The following is a 16,975-nucleotide window of genomic DNA, read 5'->3' as shown; positions in this document are numbered from 1 at the left end:
TTTGAATTGAAACAATGAATTTATCGTATAATATATTTGAAAAGATTATTTTTATATCTGAAAAGATTTTCTTTTAATTCAATTATTTTATAAAATTAGATATATAATTTCATAAAAATTAAAAAATATATATATATATATAATTTTCATCATGAGAAGTGAGAAACGGTGGGATTTCAAATCGATGATCGATCGTTATTAGTGGATCCAGAGTGACACGAGAAAACTCATCATTGCGGTTGGGACCAAGTCTCGACGATCGTCAAGAGTAATTAGAAAGACAGAAAAGAAAAAAATATTAAAAAAAATATATATTATAAGCTAGTGGAAAAGATGATTTTTTCGGCAGCTTAGTTGTGTCTCGTCGTTTATAAATAATAAATACTTAAAATCTTAGCTGTGTCATGCACGCGCTCAGAGCCGAAAAATTATAAAAACGTACATTAAGTACCTATATTTCCACCATTTTACTGGATTTCCGGGCTATCGATCGACGCTTCGCCAATTATGAAAGCCGGTGGCAGATAATGACAGCGTGTCAGAAATGCACATTTAGTTTGCGAATAAGTTTATTAAAAGCGTGCATGTCTTTATATGTAAAAGAAAAAGAAAATGGATAAAAATTATGATTAATTCAAACTTGTTAAAACAGAAGTTATACTGGAAATTAATGAAAAGACATTGTGTTATAATACTAATTTACTGCTAAACGAGGAAAATGATAAAAGAAATTAAAGAATTAAATTTTGGTAAATAAGTCTTTCTTTTCAAATAAGAGTCCTAGAAGTTATACAGATTGTTTTTTTGAAAATATATTGAGTGCAATATTTGACATACATTAAATATATGAAGCTAGTTTTTCATAGAGTTTCATCCCAAACATTTTTGAAAATATTCGAGTTTATTCCATTGTCAATGGATTATATTATAATACTAATGCAAAGGGGAAGTGAGAGTGTGCATTTTAGTTCTCACAGTTTGCCTCAAAACATACCAAACAAAAAAGATACAGTAAAAATATAATGTACACACGCGCGCGCGCGTGCGCGCACACACATACACACACCACACACAGAAAATATATGTGTGTCATTATAGATATTCAAAATATATATACATATATATTTATATGTATATACAGCATAAAACTGAAAGATTGTACTGTATCAGAATATGTAATATTTTGTGTTATGATTGGAATTTATTGTAATTCAAAAGTATTTTGAGAGAGTATCCTTTCTAGCGACGAGTCGGAACTTAACTGGTTAAAATTAAGCAAGTAATATATTTATTGAAGTTAAAGTGTGGTAAATTTTAGAAATGTTGGAATTATGTTTCATATAACGAGTTACTGATTTATTTCACATGTGCAGTCATATAATGTGAAATGATATATTGTGAACACTAAAATAGATACTGAAAAATTATATTATAAATTTGAATTTACAAAAGTTTAATTGAACGTTATAAATAAAGAAAAATACATAATTATACAAAGTCGAGCCAAAAACGATTTTTGCTATTTTTCATAATTTTTTTTTATAATGCCCTTTTCAAATTTGTAAATCATTAGTAAATGAAATAATTATATTACTATAGTAAAAATTTCACGAGACAGTATCTCAATTTTATATTTTTAATGTTTTTAATCTATGAATCTTTTTTTCATTACACATCTTTTCTTTTATAACTAAATTTCAAGAATTAACTAGTCATATTTTATAATTCATTAAAAAGAAATTTTTTTTTACAATTCTTAATAATACTTATTTTACAAATTCATAATTTATTAGAATAAAATCATTTCTGATACGGACATTATTCATTAAATTTTTAATTTTCACTATGTCACTAATACACAATATATTGATGTAAATATAGTATTGAACACGTTAAAAGATATGTTAACAAATTCGACATAGTTGATAAAAATAATCATTGTTCTATAGTTTGCTCCTTTTGAAGCAAGCCATATCTTCGCTGTAGTTCCTCTTCCATAGCTTCTAATTGTTCCCTATTTTGTTCTTGTGTCATTTGTTCCATTAATTCATGATTATATGTAGAATGAAGCATTAAAGCTAAAACACCAGCACGTGTAGCCATATTTGCTCTTATTTGTCTCTCTTGTTCAACTAATTCGTCTATTTTTAACCACTGTCTCACCCTCTCCATATCAATTTCTGCTCGCCTTAATTTTTCCCAAACATAATGCTTTACACAACTTTTTTTTGGTGCTCGACAGAATTCACCAGTCATATCAAATACATTTGTAACTAATGGACAACCACAAACTTCGGTTTCACTAATTTTTGGATCTTTACAGTGTTCAGGACAAAGAACTCTTAATCTCTTACAATAAGTTCGATTTGCAGGATTATAAAAATCACAGAACATTACTTGTCCTTCGATACGAGTTTTGAAGATTGAACCAAAGGAAGCTTGAGATTCATACTAAAAAAATAAATGTATTTGATTTAATTTTTAATAAAATGTCTAAAGAATCGTATATATTTCAAATTATTACCTTATTGAAGCATTTTTCCATATGCTTAATAGCAGTTCTCGAGTGAATTTCATGACCACAAGTAATGCAATACATGCTCATTTCTGTATCATCATTATCATCTACTTCAGTCTGGGGATCAATTGTTGCATGTTTTGCACGTTCAACAATTCTATCCAACTCTGAATGTCTTTTATCTAACTCCTGAAGTATTCTTCGTACATCTTGTTGTTGTTTCCTAACTGTTTCTAATTGTCTTCTATTATTTTGCTCCGCAATACATGGTGTCAATGACCATTCTTGTATCCGTTGAGGCAATACTTGGTAAATTCTATTAGTCGCTAATTTCAATCCACATTCATCAGAGCAGTATTTACTACCTGGTCGAGATTGTTTTGTACAAGCAGGTCCATAACAATGTCTTGGTACTTCCAAAAGTTCATTCCTTTCATTGCTAGAATCTCTTTTTCGTTTTTTGATAAATTTAGAACTTTTATTGAAATTTTTTGATGGTTTCAAAGGATCCCCTAATACTCTACAAGTTCTTTGTATACATCTAAGTTTTAATCTAACTGAAGGTCCGAATTTTTTCAAGTGTCTAAAGATTAAATAATAATCAGTAAAAAAAAAAGAAATTTCAAATTACTTTATTTATTATATTATTATTTATTAATATTAAGATTACCTGCATGCATCACATTTTCCACAATTTTCAGTTCTTAAACAACCTGTACATTCTCCACAACGTTTTGATGATTTTTTTACTGCTATAGGATCCCAAGGTGCATCATATTCATATCTATGTCCTCTTTCTTTCTCTTTATGTTTCTTGTATTTACGATCTTCTGGTTCAGTTCGTCGAGGTTTATAACGTGTTATTAGAGTGGGATCTTCATCTCTACAGCGCTAAAATATATATATTTATATATATACATATATATATATATACATTTAATAATAATATATATTTGAACATAAATTAAATTATAAAAAATACAACATTCTTACAATACAAAAGAATTGTTTTATATGCTTAGCATCTTTTTCTGTTATGTTTATGCAATCACCATGATACCATTCTTCACATGCATCACATCCTCTAAAATTTATATAAATTTTATTTAGCATCAATAAATAAAATATAAATAATTTATATCATAATATTTATATCTTACATCATAAAACGTGAACTATCAGAACTTCTGCAAATACAATATGCTTGACCATCCTGTTTCAATAATGTAGCAATTTTACTTTTTCTTTCTGGTAGCATAAATTGTTTTGCTATTTCTTCTTTCTATAAAATAAAACTCTTATTTTGTAATTTAAAAATAAATTAAAAAAAAAAAGAAAAATAAAGTATATTTATTTTAAACTTTTACCTTTAATATTTAATAGTTTTTTGAATAAAATATTAAATAAAAATTTATTTTAATATGATTTTATACTAATTTTAAACTAAACTAAACTAAATTAAACTAAAAAATTATAAAGTTAAAAATTTTCAATATTAAATTTAAATCATCTTTCTCTAAATATATATATAATAAAAAATCATTATAAAATCATTATATATTAACATTTGAATACATACCGATAAATTTTGTTGTCTTTTATCACCCATAGCTATATATTATTATTTAATATTTTATTTACAAAAATTTATTATTTAAAGATAATTTACAATCTACAATATACATAAAAATTGGATTTTTAATATAATAGCATAAAATATAATTCCACCATGATAAATTAAGTACTGCAAAAGTGCCCAATTTTATTTAACTACTTTTGATACAACACAAACGAGATAGAGAATATATATAAAGAAATTTCAATGTTCTCAAAGACATAATATTAAAAGCTATTAACAAATTCACTTCGTTATCGGTAACAATGTATGATAAATTTAAACATTTTTTAAAGAGATGGCGCTACTAGTTAAAGAATGGATTATCGCGTGGTGATAGGTCAATAAGAATAATTAAGAATTACATTTTTACACTGTTAAATATATTTAAGTGAAATCAAAGAGAAATATGTGGCTAGAAGAATGTGATGGTTTTGCTGAATTATGTCGAGGATATTTGCCATATTATTTATTAATAATTCTACCAATTTTTATTATTATTTCTCCAGTTAACCCAGTTGCAGCATCTCATGAATTTCCCGTATACCGAATGCACCAGTATGACTTGCATGGTGTGCCACACGGTAAAAAAATAATGTTTTTTTATTTTCATTTCATTATGATTTTATTGATTAATTTATATAATTTTCATAATTATATACAGGTTGTCGTAATGCTCCTATTTCTCTGGAAGCAAGATCTCTTACAGGATGGAGCACATCTAGGCACTGTGTAGTTACAAAAGTTTTAAATCTTACTCCTAGCTTGTTTCATTCTATTAAACATAAAGCTGGAGCTTTGATAGTAATTTTACCAGAAAAACTCACTGAATTAACATTGGAGGAAAAACAGGTTGATTAAGCTTATTTTTCATAAATTTTAATAAAATCAATGAAGTTAAATTTTCATAGCTTTGTACTTGTTTATTTATTTATTATTTTTTTATTTATAGCATATTATGAATCTAGAAGAATCTATGCTGTTTGGACCAGAAACAACAATTCCAGTATATTTCACTTCTTGGCATCCAGATTTACAAGCAATCTTAGATGATCTTTCTAATGGTTTTATTACTGATGAAAAAGCTAATTCTGCAGCTGAAGCAATGTTCAATTCTATATCTGCTAGTGGTTATCAAGTAGTTGTAGCAACTGGGCAAGCATTAGCTAAAACAGATGTTAAAATAGCTACTTTGCATGGAAAATTAACTGGTAATGGAGCTGAAGAAAAATTACCAACTATAGCCTTAGTAACACATTATGATAGTGCTGGTATTGCACCTGTATGTAAACTATTGATATAAATTTTTTAAATATATAATTATTAATATAATTATAATATAATTTTGAAAATAAAATGTTTATATATATATTATGTATATGTTATTTTCAATAGGAAATGTCTTTTGGGGCAGATAGCAATGCATCTGGTGTAGCAATGTTATTAGAAATAGCACGATTGTTTTCTATTTTATATTCTACTAGTAGATCAAGACCACAATATAATCTTGTTTTTATTGTTACTGGTGCTGGTAAACTTAATTATCAAGGTAGCAAAAAATGGCTAGAAGATCAATTAGATGGACTTGAAGGCTCAATAATACAAGTATTGTATATTATGTTTCCTAATGTTTAAATATCTCTATTATATTTTTTTAATAATATTTTTAAATACAAATATGATATAATATTATTATTATTTTTTTTTAATATATTAGGATGCAGCTTATGTCATTTGTCTTGACACAGTATCTACTAGTGATAATTTTTATGTGCATGTGTCAAAACCACCTAAAGAAAATTCCACAGGTGGTCTTTTTTACAAAGAACTTAAAACTGTATCTGAGTTATTAAATATCACTACTGTTGAAGGTGTACATAAAAAAATTAATTTAGCTGAAGAAACGTTAGCTTGGGAACATGAAAGATATAGCATTCGTAGATTACCAGCTACAACTTTGTCTACTTTAAAAAGTCATGAAGATCCAATTAGAACAACAATCTTAGATGTGATTCAAACGAAACAAATAGATAAACTATATAAACATACTCAAGTAATTGCAGAAGCATTAGCAAGACATATGTACAATTTAAGTTCCAGTCAAATTTTCATCAATCCTCTGGTATATATTTTTTGTTTAAGCAGTAAGAAAATAAATTAATATTTCATTTAGTATATTTTACTTTTTTAGGATGTTTCTAAGGAATCATTATCTTTATGGTTTAGTTATTTAGCGTCGCAACCAAGAGCTGCTCCATTATTGGCAGATAAAAATAATATATTAGTTAACACATTGAGAGAAGCAATGACTAGATATCTTGGAGATGTTAAAATTACTTTTCATAGTCCTGACAAACAAGATCCAGAATTTGTATTTTATGATGTTACAAAAGCAATATTAAATGTATACAGGTAAATTTTATAATTTCATTCGTTATTATTTATATATATTTTTTTATAAGATATATATGTATATTTATTTATATTTTAAATATAAGATAATATAATTTATTATATTCCAGCGTAAAACCAGCTGTATTCGATCTTTTTCTTACAATTGCCATAATTATATATCTGGGAATTATTTATGTAATTGTGCACAATTTCCCACGGGCATATTTTTTGGCAACCCGTTTTTCCATAAAGAACAAATCGTCATGAAATTACGTTAATATTTCAATGTTTTCTGTTATATTGTAAAATTCGCTAAATATTTTTTAATGAATTTAATATATAATATAATAAGTATAAGTATCAAACAAAACTATATACATTAATTTTTGCTCATATTAATCTTAAATTAAAAATCATCTATATGTTGTATCTTAAATCTGTAAATATTATATAGTTCCTTAATTTCAACTTGAATTTTCGTTCATATATATACTTTCTTGAATAAAAATAATGGATATAGCAAAGTTATTCAGAAAAAACTTTTCATTTTTAAATAAATTATTATATAAGAATAATAATCAAGACCAAGTAATAACAGACCAAATAGTGAGACTTCAAAATGCAATTTATAACTCAAAAGACTGGAAAATTTTAGCAAATACAGAATGTTTAACGTATTTAATGATAATAATTCCAAGTTGTGTATAGAATGCTAGTTTTAATTAAATATAAATAGTTTGTTTAATGATAATCATCATATCTACAATAGTATATAGTATTCTTATTATTATATTGAATATATATATATATATATATATATATATATATATATATATATATATATAAATTAAAGTAATTCTACAGATAGTGTTATGTAACAAAACAAATGTTTTTAAAATTTTTCTTGTTAGAAAATATTTGCCAAATATTAGTATTATAAACATGTTACTTAGATAAAGCAAAAAAATTTAGAGACTATTTGAATGCTAATAAAATATAACAAATATTATTGATTTATTATTTAATGCAATTATAGGGACGAAATGTAAAAAGCTTGTAAAATAAACATAATAAAAATAATTATTGGTTTTTATTCTTTTACTTTCACTTAAATATTAAAAGTAAGTACTAAGTCATTTTATTAAATTTTATTTAATATATTTTTCAGCATATTTTTTCAATATAGAATGTTATGTATCATTTTATATGAAGTAAAAATATGCAAAATTTAAAAATTACTATGCACCTAACAGGTTTGACTAGTTTATTATACTTTCAGTTATTCAGAATCAGATATCATTCAATATCAGGAATTATAGATATAACGATATAAAGTATATAAAGTATATCAAAATATGAATTCTATTTTTGAGAAAAGTATTTTATTTTTATTAGATTTTAATAAAATAATATTTGTTAATGTTAAACATTATTTTTAAATGTTCATTTTTACAGATTTAAAATTTAGAAATAAATGGATATTAGAAAGATTTATGAGTCTTTTGACAGAGTGTATAATACCAGAATTAAAAGTTATAAAAGCAAGTGGTACTTGGAAGAAAGAACGAATAATTGCTTCGCCTCAACGAACACGAATCATATTAGCAAATGGTACAGAAGCTCTAAATTTTTGCGCAAATAATTATTTAGGTTTATCAGTAAGTATTATATAAAATTATTTTTTATCATATTAATATATCAATTTTTCATTTTTGAAATTTAGGACAATAAAGAAGTCATTTCTGCTGCTAAAGTTGCTCTAGACAAATATGGAGCAGGTTTAAGTTCTGTAAGATTTATATGTGGTACGCAAACAATTCATGTAGAATTAGAAAAAAAAATTGCTCAATTTCATAATAGAGAAGATACTATTCTCTATGCATCTTGTTTTGATGCAAATGCTGGGCTATTTGAAACATTTTTAACATCTGAAGATGCTATTTTAAGTGACGAACTTAATCATGCTTCCATTATAGATGGTATTAGATTATGTAAAGCAAAAAAATATAGGTGTGTAAAACATGTATTTTACACAATATAATGCATTATTTTATGTATTTTATGTATAAAATTATTGGATTTTATATTTTTCATTTTATAAACATTGTAAAAACATATATATATCATATTAAATAAATAAAATATATAACATTTATGAAGGTACAAACATAGGGACATGGTGGATTTAGAAAATAAATTACAAGAAAGTATGTCTTCACGTTTACGACTAATTGCAACTGATGGTGTCTTTTCTATGGATGGTACTGTCACACCATTACCAAAAATATTAGAACTTGCAAAGAAATATAATGCTCTTACTTTTGTGGATGATTGTCATGCTACTGGATTTTTTGGAAAAACAGGAAGGTAGCTATTTCGACATATATTACATTAAATAATCAATTAATAAACAATTGCTTTTTTTTCTTTTATAAATATAAATTATCATCTTTTTAAATCTTCTGAAAATTTTTTTCAAAAAATATTGCTAGAAGTAATAATATATTAACAATAATCAAAAATTATATTTTTAATCAATTAATTTAATTTAATAATAAATTATAATAATAAATTTAATAAAGTCTATTTTAATATCTAATATTATTTAATAATTTCTTTATAGAGGTACAGAAGATTATTTTAATCAATTGGGAAGTATTGATATAATTAATTCCACATTAGGCAAAGCTCTTGGTGGAGCAGCAGGTGGTTATACAACTGGTAAAAAAGAATTAATTAATTTATTAAAACAACGTAGCAGACCGTATTTATTTTCAAATTCATTGCCGCCTCCTGTAGTTGCATCAGCAAGTAAGGTATATTAAAAATATGATAATTTTTCTTAAATTTATAAATAACAATAAGGAAGATATTTAAAAAAATAACATTTTTATATTAATTTATTAATAAAATTTAATTTCAAATTATTGTTTTTTAAATATTATATAGGTCATGGATCTAATAACAAATTCTACAGAACTCCTAAATCGTTTAAAAAATAATACTAATCTATTTAGAAATAATATGAAAACAGCAGGTTTTACAATTAGTGGTGATAATCATCCTATCTGTCCTGTTATGATAGGTGATGCAAAGTTGGCCAATGAATTTGCGAATAAAATGATTGGTAAATATTTATGATATATAATTTTGTAATATATAAATTTTTCTTAATATGTATTATATAATAATTTATTTTTTATAGAACAAGGAATTTATGTTATTGGTTTTAATTATCCTGTTGTACCAAAAAATAAAGCACGAATACGCGTTCAGATTAGTGCTGCACATTCACAAGATGATATAAAACAAGCTGTAAATGCATTTATACATGTTGGAAAAAAACTTAAAATTATTAAATAATATTTTTGTTATTCTTATAAGAAATTCTATTAAATTTATATTTTTTCTTATCAATTAATTACTTAATCAAATTGATGGTAATAAAAAAAAAATAAATAAAAATACAATAATATAATTAATCAAGTAATGTTTAATATATTTAATACATCAACTGAAACTTTTAATAATGCAAAGATAAATTATCCTTGTTAAATATTATAAATAAAAACATAATCTTTTTCTATATGAATTTTATCATATGTATAAAATTTGTTTAATTTAAAGAATTTTTGATTATATATTAAAGTTATGAAAGATTAATCATATAAGCGTTAAGGCTTATAGGGCTTAGTAAGATTTTCTGAAAATTCTTTAACCTGTTGAACTCCTCGAACTTCTCTTTCTAATAAAGGAAGTCGGGTAATATGAAAATCTTCATAAAGATCCATTATCTAAAAAAAAAAGCTTATTAATTTCTAAAATTTCAAATTATATTAAATTACAATATTTATAAAATATATATAATATAAAATTACCTGTTCTAAATATTTATCTTGTATTTTATGCCTAGCAAGACAAAGTCTACATGGTACATCTCCTTCTTTCAAGAACAATAACTGATTTACTATAATGTTATGAGTATCTATACCACATTTTGTTAATTCCTGTACAAGTCTTTCTGTTTCATACAATGACAAAAATTCTGCTATACATACACAAACAAATGTTGTTTGATCAGGATTTTTAAATTGTTCATTAACTTGTCGAATGACAATGAGCATTTCTTCTATTTTATTACAAAATGTATCTACATTGAAATCTGTCATGCCCAATAATGAACTAATCTATAATTATATACATTTGAAATTAGAATTACTAGTTTAAATTATATATTGTCTTAAATTTTTCTAACCTGTGTAATGAAAGGACTAATCTTCATTTTTAAACGCATTAATTTGCCCAAACCTTTTTCTACTACTTGTGGAAATGATAATAATCTTAAAGTATGACCAGTAGGTGCAGTATCAAAAACAACAACAGAAAAGTTCATTCCCTTAACCAATCTGAAAATATAAATGCCTATCAAACAAATATCACATATATAATAAATAATTAAATAATTCATTACTAACTTCATTACTTCTGCATAACTCATTGCTTCATCTATACCTGGAAATGCTCCTACAATTTCTTGCATTACACTTCTACTTAATCTCATTGCTTCTCCTCCTGAAACTATTTTATGCAATATAAATTTAAATTCATTCATATACTGTTATACTGTTAAAATGTTATTATATAAATTAAAAATGTGTTATTATATAAATTAAAAATTATATAAATTATATAATTTAAAAATTCAACATTTACAAAATACCTGCTTCGCTTTCAAAATATTCCTCCGGTAATTCGGTAATACCTACATTTGGATCTATTTCCATAGCAAAAAGATTATCAAAACCTTTTACTTTTGTTGGAACTTTACTAAATTTTTGGTCAAATGCATCAGAAATATTATGTGCAGGGTCAGTAGATATAATAAGGACATTTTCTCTAACTTTTGACAATTGTACAGCCAAAGAACAGCTAAAAATTAATACAAGAAAAATAATGATCGATATATAATAAACAAACGAGTTTTAAAGGTTATAATAATACCTGCATGTCGTTTTGCCAACTCCACCTTTACCTCCGACAAATATCCATCGCAATGATTGTTGTTCGATTACATTTTTAACCGAAGGTTCGTATTCAATTACTTCTCCGTCATTTATACTCATATTCATCGAATCACAAAAAATAGCGATTCCAAATTTTAACACGTCATATACTAATATTGCAAATTGGACAAGGAAGAGACTGACACAATGAAATTATGTCATGAGTCACGAACTACTATGTTCTATTGAATATATGAAAATAAAAATAACTTGTATATAATATTGGCGAAAATTAAATATCGCATTATAGACATTATTTGATAAACATGATATTAATATATCATATATATATTGAAAAATATTTATTTTTATTTAATTTATGAATATTATTCTATAGATAAAGTATGTATCTATATTTTATCTATATAAATTAAATTTTTATTGTAATACATTTTTAAATCTTTTATTAAATATTTGTGGATTATTAATTTTATTATTTTAGCAAACAGTATAATGAAAATAATTTTATTATTATATAAATAAAATATCTTTTATTATAAATACAAATAATATTCATAAATTATAATCTTTAATGGAATCTTATATTATGAATTTATAATATTGTTTTCATGATTTTTAAAGTACTTAATTTGAAAATAAAATAATAAATATCTAATAAATTCTAACAATTCAAAAAAATATAATATATCTTATTATCTTTTATATAATCGATGGAAAAATATCGAGAAAAATATATCGATTACTCGTTAAAAATTTCAATCAACTATCGATATAATATCGATCAATTAATCGACTGAATATCGAGGGAATAGTCTTATATACGATATACGAGTAGTTTTTAATAGTGAGCTAATTTAGAAATGTACAAACTGTTTGCAAAATACAATTCTAAACTTTAATATAAAGTGTTTGTGATTTTTCTCGTATTTGTATAGTATTTCGTTAAACGACTTGAGTGAACAATTGCATGTAGTATGCCGCAGTTTCATAAAGTCGAAATAAATAGGACCGAATGGGAGGTTCCGGAACGATATCAAATGTTAACACCAGTAGGATCGGGAGCTTATGGACAAGTGTGGTAAAGGAAGGAAATAATTGTAATGATATAAAATCTAAACAATAATCTAATTTCAAATATTTTTTTCAATTATTTTCTATTTGAACAAATATTTATAATTTTAAACGATCTGATTTTGTGTCTTATTAATAATTCAAAATTTAATTACAAAGAATTAATCATAACCTTGACATTTCTTATATTTATTCATTATACCGCTTGAAATTACAACTAACTTTTTTTGTAGCTAAAATAAAAATTATTATTGGAGTAAATATTTCATGTACATTGTATTCTATATTGTAATCAAACTAAAATTAGAAATATTTGTCAATGCTTCACGAAAATAAATTAAATGAGAGATGCATTATTCAAATTTCTTTTGCAAAATATTTTGTATTTTTATTTACTTATATTTAAAATATTTTATAAATGATATAAATTATTGAATCAACATTTATATTAAAATTTATATTAATACTCAATAATAATTATTTAATTTTTTAATTATTGAGAGAAAAATAAATGATAAAACAAAATTAGAATATTTATTTTTTTATTATTTACATTTAAATATCTTAATAATATCTTTATAAATAACTTAATTATTAAATATATTATAACATATTATAACAATTATATTATAACATAATATAAATAATATATGTATATTTATATTTTTTTTAGTTCAGCACTTGATACAAAAACTGGTCAGAAAGTAGCAATAAAAAAATTAGCTAGGCCATTCCAATCAGCTGTACATGCAAAACGCACCTATAGAGAACTTCGTATGTTGAAACACATGAATCATGAAAATGTGAGTATAGAAATATGAATAATATGTATATGTATATGTATATATATATATATATATATATATATATATATATATATATATATATATATATATATATATAATGTATTTTTGAAATTGGCACAGTAGAATAGTAGACTTTGTCTTGAAATTAGATTTAAAAATAATTATATTCTATAATAATATAATTTTATTAGATTATTATCTTATAAAGATAAAAGATTTATAAGTTTTATAATAAATAATCATATAATTAATTGCAGATAATTGGTTTATTAGATGTTTTTCATCCATCTTCTTCTTTAGAAGATTTTCAACAAGTGTAAGTATTTCATTTTATATTTTACTATAATTTTATTTATATTTCTTCAATCCCTTGATTATGACTCCTTATCATGTTTTAGTAATGACATATACTTTTAATAGATATTTAGTGACGCATCTGATGGGTGCAGATCTCAATAATATTGTAAGAACTCAAAAGCTTTCTGATGATCATGTACAATTTCTTGTTTATCAAATTTTTCGTGGTCTCAAATATATTCATTCCGCGGGTATAATACATAGGGTAAAGTAATACTTTACTTTACAATATCAAATGATACTGACAATTTAAATGTGATAAAGAATACTTTTAAATATATATTATTTATAAATATAGGATTTGAAGCCTTCTAACATAGCTGTAAATGAGGATTGTGAGCTGAAAATTTTAGATTTTGGATTGGCTAGGCCTACAGAAAATGAAATGACTGGTTATGTTGCTACAAGATGGTATAGAGCTCCAGAAATTATGCTCAATTGGATGCATTACAATCAAACAGGTATATTTTTTTTATTTTGTAATTTGTTTTTAATATATAATGGTACAATATTTATACTTTTTAGTTGATATTTGGTCTGTTGGATGTATAATGGCTGAACTATTAACAGGGCGAACATTATTTCCGGGAACAGATCGTATCCTTTTTATAATTATGCTTTTTAATCTCTTTGAATATTAATATTTAATAATCAAAATCAATGTTTTTATTTAATTAATTATACTAATATACACAAATCTTTTTTCCTAATTGTTTAATAAATATTACAAATCTTTAACTATTTTTAATCATCAGAATTAAAAAATATGCTTTTTGCTAAGGGTCTACATAGCTTCTTTCTTGCTTTAATATTTTCATTTATTTTACTAATATATTAATTACATTATATTTTATTTGCCAGCTGGCAGAAAATGCTTTAATTTAGTTTTTGTTTAAAAGTGAGGGAAATTATTTTTTATATAAATATAAAAAGCCATACATGTTGTTATGTTCATATTTCCTATTCATAGACAATAATGCATGAAATTATATTATTTATTATACTTATTTAATAATCAAAATATTTAGTGAAAATAGAAAAAGGTGTGGTGGAACCTTAGCAAGAGCAGATATTCATCAACTGAATTTAATAATGGAGATACTGGGTACTCCACGAGACGAATTTATGCAAAAAATATTATCAGAATCGGTAAGTAATTTTTATTACATAATAATTAGAAGTAGAAAAAGAGAAAATCATAAATAATGCATGTTTCTCATTTATAACATTTTGTGATTTACATGCCTTGCATGTTACATATTTCTTACTAATTTATATTTTTTTGATTAATAAATTTTATTTAATTTTATTAAATTGTATGACTAAAATAATAGATTTTTTTATAATATTTATGAACTTTTTTGTATGTATAAATGTGATATGTGTGTGTGGGTGCGTACGTGCGAGTGTGTATGGTGTGTATGTATATGTGTGTATACTTTTTTCAAATGTTAACAAGTGTTTAAAATGTAAATTTAATTCATTTTATATTTGAATTTTTACTATTCCTTCTATATAATATAAATTATGCTTTAAACATACCTTAACTTTAAGCAGACATTGATCATCTAACACGAGTCTTAGTACTCTGTGGAACACCCACAGAGGAAACTTTAAACAAAATTACCAGCCAAGAGGTAATTTTTTTATCAATATTTTTTGTTTAGCTTTTTAATTATTTCTTTAATCATTTTTTCTATGAATCTAAATTTTTTCATCATAATTTATTTACATTTTTCTCTCTACAATAAATAATTTTATGCATAATATGATTTTGCTTTAAATTTTTTATATTATATTCTATATAAATAAATAACATGAATTATTATTACTGAAATTAAGTATATAAAAATGGTATAATTTATTTTATACATAATTTTTAAAAAATTTATATAAATTTTAAATATTAATGTAATATATAAATATTATGTCAAAATTAAAATGTAACAAAAAAATTTATTGTTTTAGGCAAGAAACTATATACAAAGTTTACCTCCGCTTAAAAAAAAGAATTTCAAAGATGTTTTCCGCGGAGCCAATCCTTTAGGTAATTATTATATAAATTAAATCTTCTAAATTATGTAAAAATTATTTTTATATATTAAATAAACGTATCTTTATATTACTTTTTAGCTATAGATTTACTTGAATTAATGTTAGAATTAGATGCTGAGAAACGCATTACAGCAGAACAAGCTTTAGCTCATCCATATCTTGCACAATATGCTGATCCAACTGATGAACCAGTATCTTTACCTTATGATCAAAGTTTTGAAGATATGGATTTACCTGTTGAAAAATGGAAAGGTTTGTTTTATTATTTTAATATAATTTTAATTGGTGATATATTGATAATATAATAATTAATTTTTATTTTTTTTAGAACTTGTTTATCATGAAGTTATAAATTTTGTACCTCAACAATTACCTACAATAGCTTCGGGTATTGAGTCTACTTCGTAAGATTATATTGATAGCATAAGTGTAATATTAAGATAAGTAAGATAGTATAGTAAGATAATCTTAATAATTAATAATTATAAAAAGAAATATGTATGTTATATACAAAAAATTATTGTATATAATATGATAAGAAACAGTTAATCATACAAATTTATTTGTATCAGAGGCAAAATGTATATTTTTGTTAATGACAATGTACAAGAAATGCTAATATTTTTCACCTTGAGTATATTAATTTAGAATATAAAACTACTGAACATATGATAAATTATACATATTCATAATTGTATATGAATCATATATTCACATGTTTGGATACTTTGAAGCTGCAAGTGCACTTTAATAATTAAAATTTAAAATAATATTTTTCATAAAATCAAAGTATTTAATATGAAAAACAAATTGATGAAAATAAGTTATAAAAATTTAGCTTCAAAGTGTTAAATTTTGTTCTATTCTATTTACCACTGGTTCTAGTCTGTAACAAAAAACATATTGCATTGAATTCATGGTTAAAAATAATTCTTATTTCACACAAAAATAATTTAAAATAATTTAATCTGTAAGATATGTTATAATAATGCTTTTAACAACAAATATGGCTAAATAAATTTTTTGATCTTTGTATGTTGCTCGTTATTCGTGTTATATTATAAATTATTCATTTTATTATTTTATTATGTATACATTTATGAAAAAAACAATAGTTAAGGAGACTATATATTTC

At 23.6% G+C, this 16,975-nt stretch overlaps 5 protein-coding genes across 8 annotated transcripts; 3 read left to right on the top strand and 2 right to left on the bottom strand.

Annotated features, from left to right (window-relative positions):
- Positions 1 to 1,814: 1,814 nt before the first annotated feature.
- On the bottom strand, positions 1,815 to 4,355 carry LOC411265 (CXXC-type zinc finger protein 1). The gene is made up of 6 exons (XM_394738.5): positions 4,098 to 4,355; positions 3,679 to 3,800; positions 3,512 to 3,602; positions 3,189 to 3,409; positions 2,525 to 3,101; positions 1,815 to 2,451 (listed from the first exon to the last, which is right to left on the bottom strand). The coding sequence occupies exons 1-6, from the start codon at positions 4,125 to 4,127 to the stop codon at positions 1,936 to 1,938; spliced, it is 1,557 nt and encodes a 518-aa protein (XP_394738.2). The 5' UTR covers positions 4,128 to 4,355; the 3' UTR covers positions 1,815 to 1,935.
- Positions 4,356 to 4,365: 10 nt separating this feature from the next.
- Positions 4,366 to 7,181, top strand: LOC411266 (nicalin). The gene is made up of 7 exons (XM_394739.5): positions 4,366 to 4,717; positions 4,798 to 4,985; positions 5,086 to 5,415; positions 5,529 to 5,738; positions 5,851 to 6,255; positions 6,325 to 6,545; positions 6,656 to 7,181. The coding sequence occupies exons 1-7, from the start codon at positions 4,543 to 4,545 to the stop codon at positions 6,792 to 6,794; spliced, it is 1,668 nt and encodes a 555-aa protein (XP_394739.4). The 5' UTR covers positions 4,366 to 4,542; the 3' UTR covers positions 6,795 to 7,181.
- A 653-nt stretch (positions 7,182 to 7,834) lies between these two features.
- On the top strand, positions 7,835 to 9,940 carry LOC411916 (2-amino-3-ketobutyrate coenzyme A ligase, mitochondrial). 2 transcript variants are annotated; one of them, XM_395385.6, is made up of 7 exons: positions 7,835 to 7,904; positions 7,983 to 8,185; positions 8,251 to 8,537; positions 8,688 to 8,894; positions 9,151 to 9,343; positions 9,477 to 9,654; positions 9,733 to 9,940. In XM_395385.6, exons 1-7 carry the CDS (start codon positions 7,883 to 7,885, stop codon positions 9,888 to 9,890), a joined length of 1,248 nt encoding a protein of 415 aa, XP_395385.3. In that variant the 5' UTR covers positions 7,835 to 7,882; the 3' UTR covers positions 9,891 to 9,940. The 2 variants fall into 2 exon arrangements, with proteins under 2 accessions (XP_395385.3, XP_006563904.1); XM_006563841.3 differs by having other exon boundaries at positions 7,860 to 7,904; positions 7,983 to 8,138.
- A 62-nt stretch (positions 9,941 to 10,002) lies between these two features.
- Positions 10,003 to 11,763, bottom strand: LOC409264 (ATPase ASNA1 homolog). The gene is made up of 6 exons (XM_006563839.2): positions 11,529 to 11,763; positions 11,248 to 11,456; positions 11,003 to 11,105; positions 10,783 to 10,933; positions 10,406 to 10,714; positions 10,003 to 10,321 (listed from the first exon to the last, which is right to left on the bottom strand). Exons 1-6 carry the CDS (start codon positions 11,654 to 11,656, stop codon positions 10,202 to 10,204), a joined length of 1,020 nt encoding a protein of 339 aa, XP_006563902.1. The 5' UTR covers positions 11,657 to 11,763; the 3' UTR covers positions 10,003 to 10,201.
- Positions 11,764 to 12,343: 580 nt separating this feature from the next.
- LOC411915 (mitogen-activated protein kinase p38b) lies at positions 12,344 to 16,724 on the top strand. 3 transcript variants are annotated; one of them, XM_003250303.4, is made up of 10 exons: positions 12,344 to 12,629; positions 13,296 to 13,425; positions 13,686 to 13,744; positions 13,849 to 13,990; positions 14,084 to 14,246; positions 14,311 to 14,382; positions 15,343 to 15,422; positions 15,754 to 15,832; positions 15,919 to 16,092; positions 16,169 to 16,724. In XM_003250303.4, the coding sequence occupies exons 1-10, from the start codon at positions 12,526 to 12,528 to the stop codon at positions 16,246 to 16,248; spliced, it is 1,083 nt and encodes a 360-aa protein (XP_003250351.1). In that variant the 5' UTR covers positions 12,344 to 12,525; the 3' UTR covers positions 16,249 to 16,724. The 3 variants fall into 3 exon arrangements, with proteins under 3 accessions (XP_003250351.1, XP_395384.3, XP_006563907.1); XM_395384.7 differs by lacking the exon at positions 15,343 to 15,422 and adding an exon at positions 14,855 to 14,934; XM_006563844.3 differs by having other exon boundaries at positions 12,355 to 12,648.
- The last annotated feature ends 251 nt before the right edge of the window (positions 16,725 to 16,975 follow it).

Source organism: Apis mellifera, linkage group LG8 (genome assembly GCF_003254395.2).
Source record: "Apis mellifera strain DH4 linkage group LG8, Amel_HAv3.1, whole genome shotgun sequence".
Lineage (NCBI taxonomy): Eukaryota > Metazoa > Arthropoda > Insecta > Hymenoptera > Apidae > Apis > Apis mellifera.
This window is presented reverse-complemented; position numbering and strand designations above follow the sequence as displayed.

Coding starts and splice junctions, on each gene's coding strand:
- LOC411915 (XM_003250303.4), top strand. CDS start 12,526: ATGCCGCAGTTTCATAAAGTCGAAATAAATAGGACCGAATGGGAGGTT. Junction 13,991..14,083: donor CCGCGGGTATAATACATAGG/GTAAAGTAATAC, acceptor TTATAAATATAG/GATTTGAAGCCTTCTAACAT. Junction 14,383..15,342: donor ATTATTTCCGGGAACAGATC/GTATCCTTTTTA, acceptor AACTTTAAGCAG/ACATTGATCATCTAACACGA.
- LOC409264 (XM_006563839.2), bottom strand. CDS start 11,656: ATGAATATGAGTATAAATGACGGAGAAGTAATTGAATACGAACCTTCG. Junction 11,457..11,528: donor GTTGGCAAAACGACATGCAG/GTATTATTATAA, acceptor ATTAATTTTTAG/CTGTTCTTTGGCTGTACAAT. Junction 10,934..11,002: donor AGTTATGCAGAAGTAATGAA/GTTAGTAATGAA, acceptor TTATATTTTCAG/ATTGGTTAAGGGAATGAACT.
- LOC411265 (XM_394738.5), bottom strand. CDS start 4,127: ATGGGTGATAAAAGACAACAAAATTTATCG. Junction 3,102..3,188: donor GGAAAATGTGATGCATGCAG/GTAATCTTAATA, acceptor TTTAATCTTTAG/ACACTTGAAAAAATTCGGAC. Junction 2,452..2,524: donor TGGAAAAATGCTTCAATAAG/GTAATAATTTGA, acceptor TTATTTTTTTAG/TATGAATCTCAAGCTTCCTT.
- LOC411266 (XM_394739.5), top strand. CDS start 4,543: ATGTGGCTAGAAGAATGTGATGGTTTTGCTGAATTATGTCGAGGATAT. Junction 5,416..5,528: donor ATAGTGCTGGTATTGCACCT/GTATGTAAACTA, acceptor TATTTTCAATAG/GAAATGTCTTTTGGGGCAGA. Junction 6,546..6,655: donor GCAATATTAAATGTATACAG/GTAAATTTTATA, acceptor ATTATATTCCAG/CGTAAAACCAGCTGTATTCG.
- LOC411916 (XM_395385.6), top strand. CDS start 7,883: ATGAATTCTATTTTTGAGAAAA. Junction 8,186..8,250: donor ATAATTATTTAGGTTTATCA/GTAAGTATTATA, acceptor TTTGAAATTTAG/GACAATAAAGAAGTCATTTC. Junction 8,538..8,687: donor TGTAAAGCAAAAAAATATAG/GTGTGTAAAACA, acceptor ACATTTATGAAG/GTACAAACATAGGGACATGG.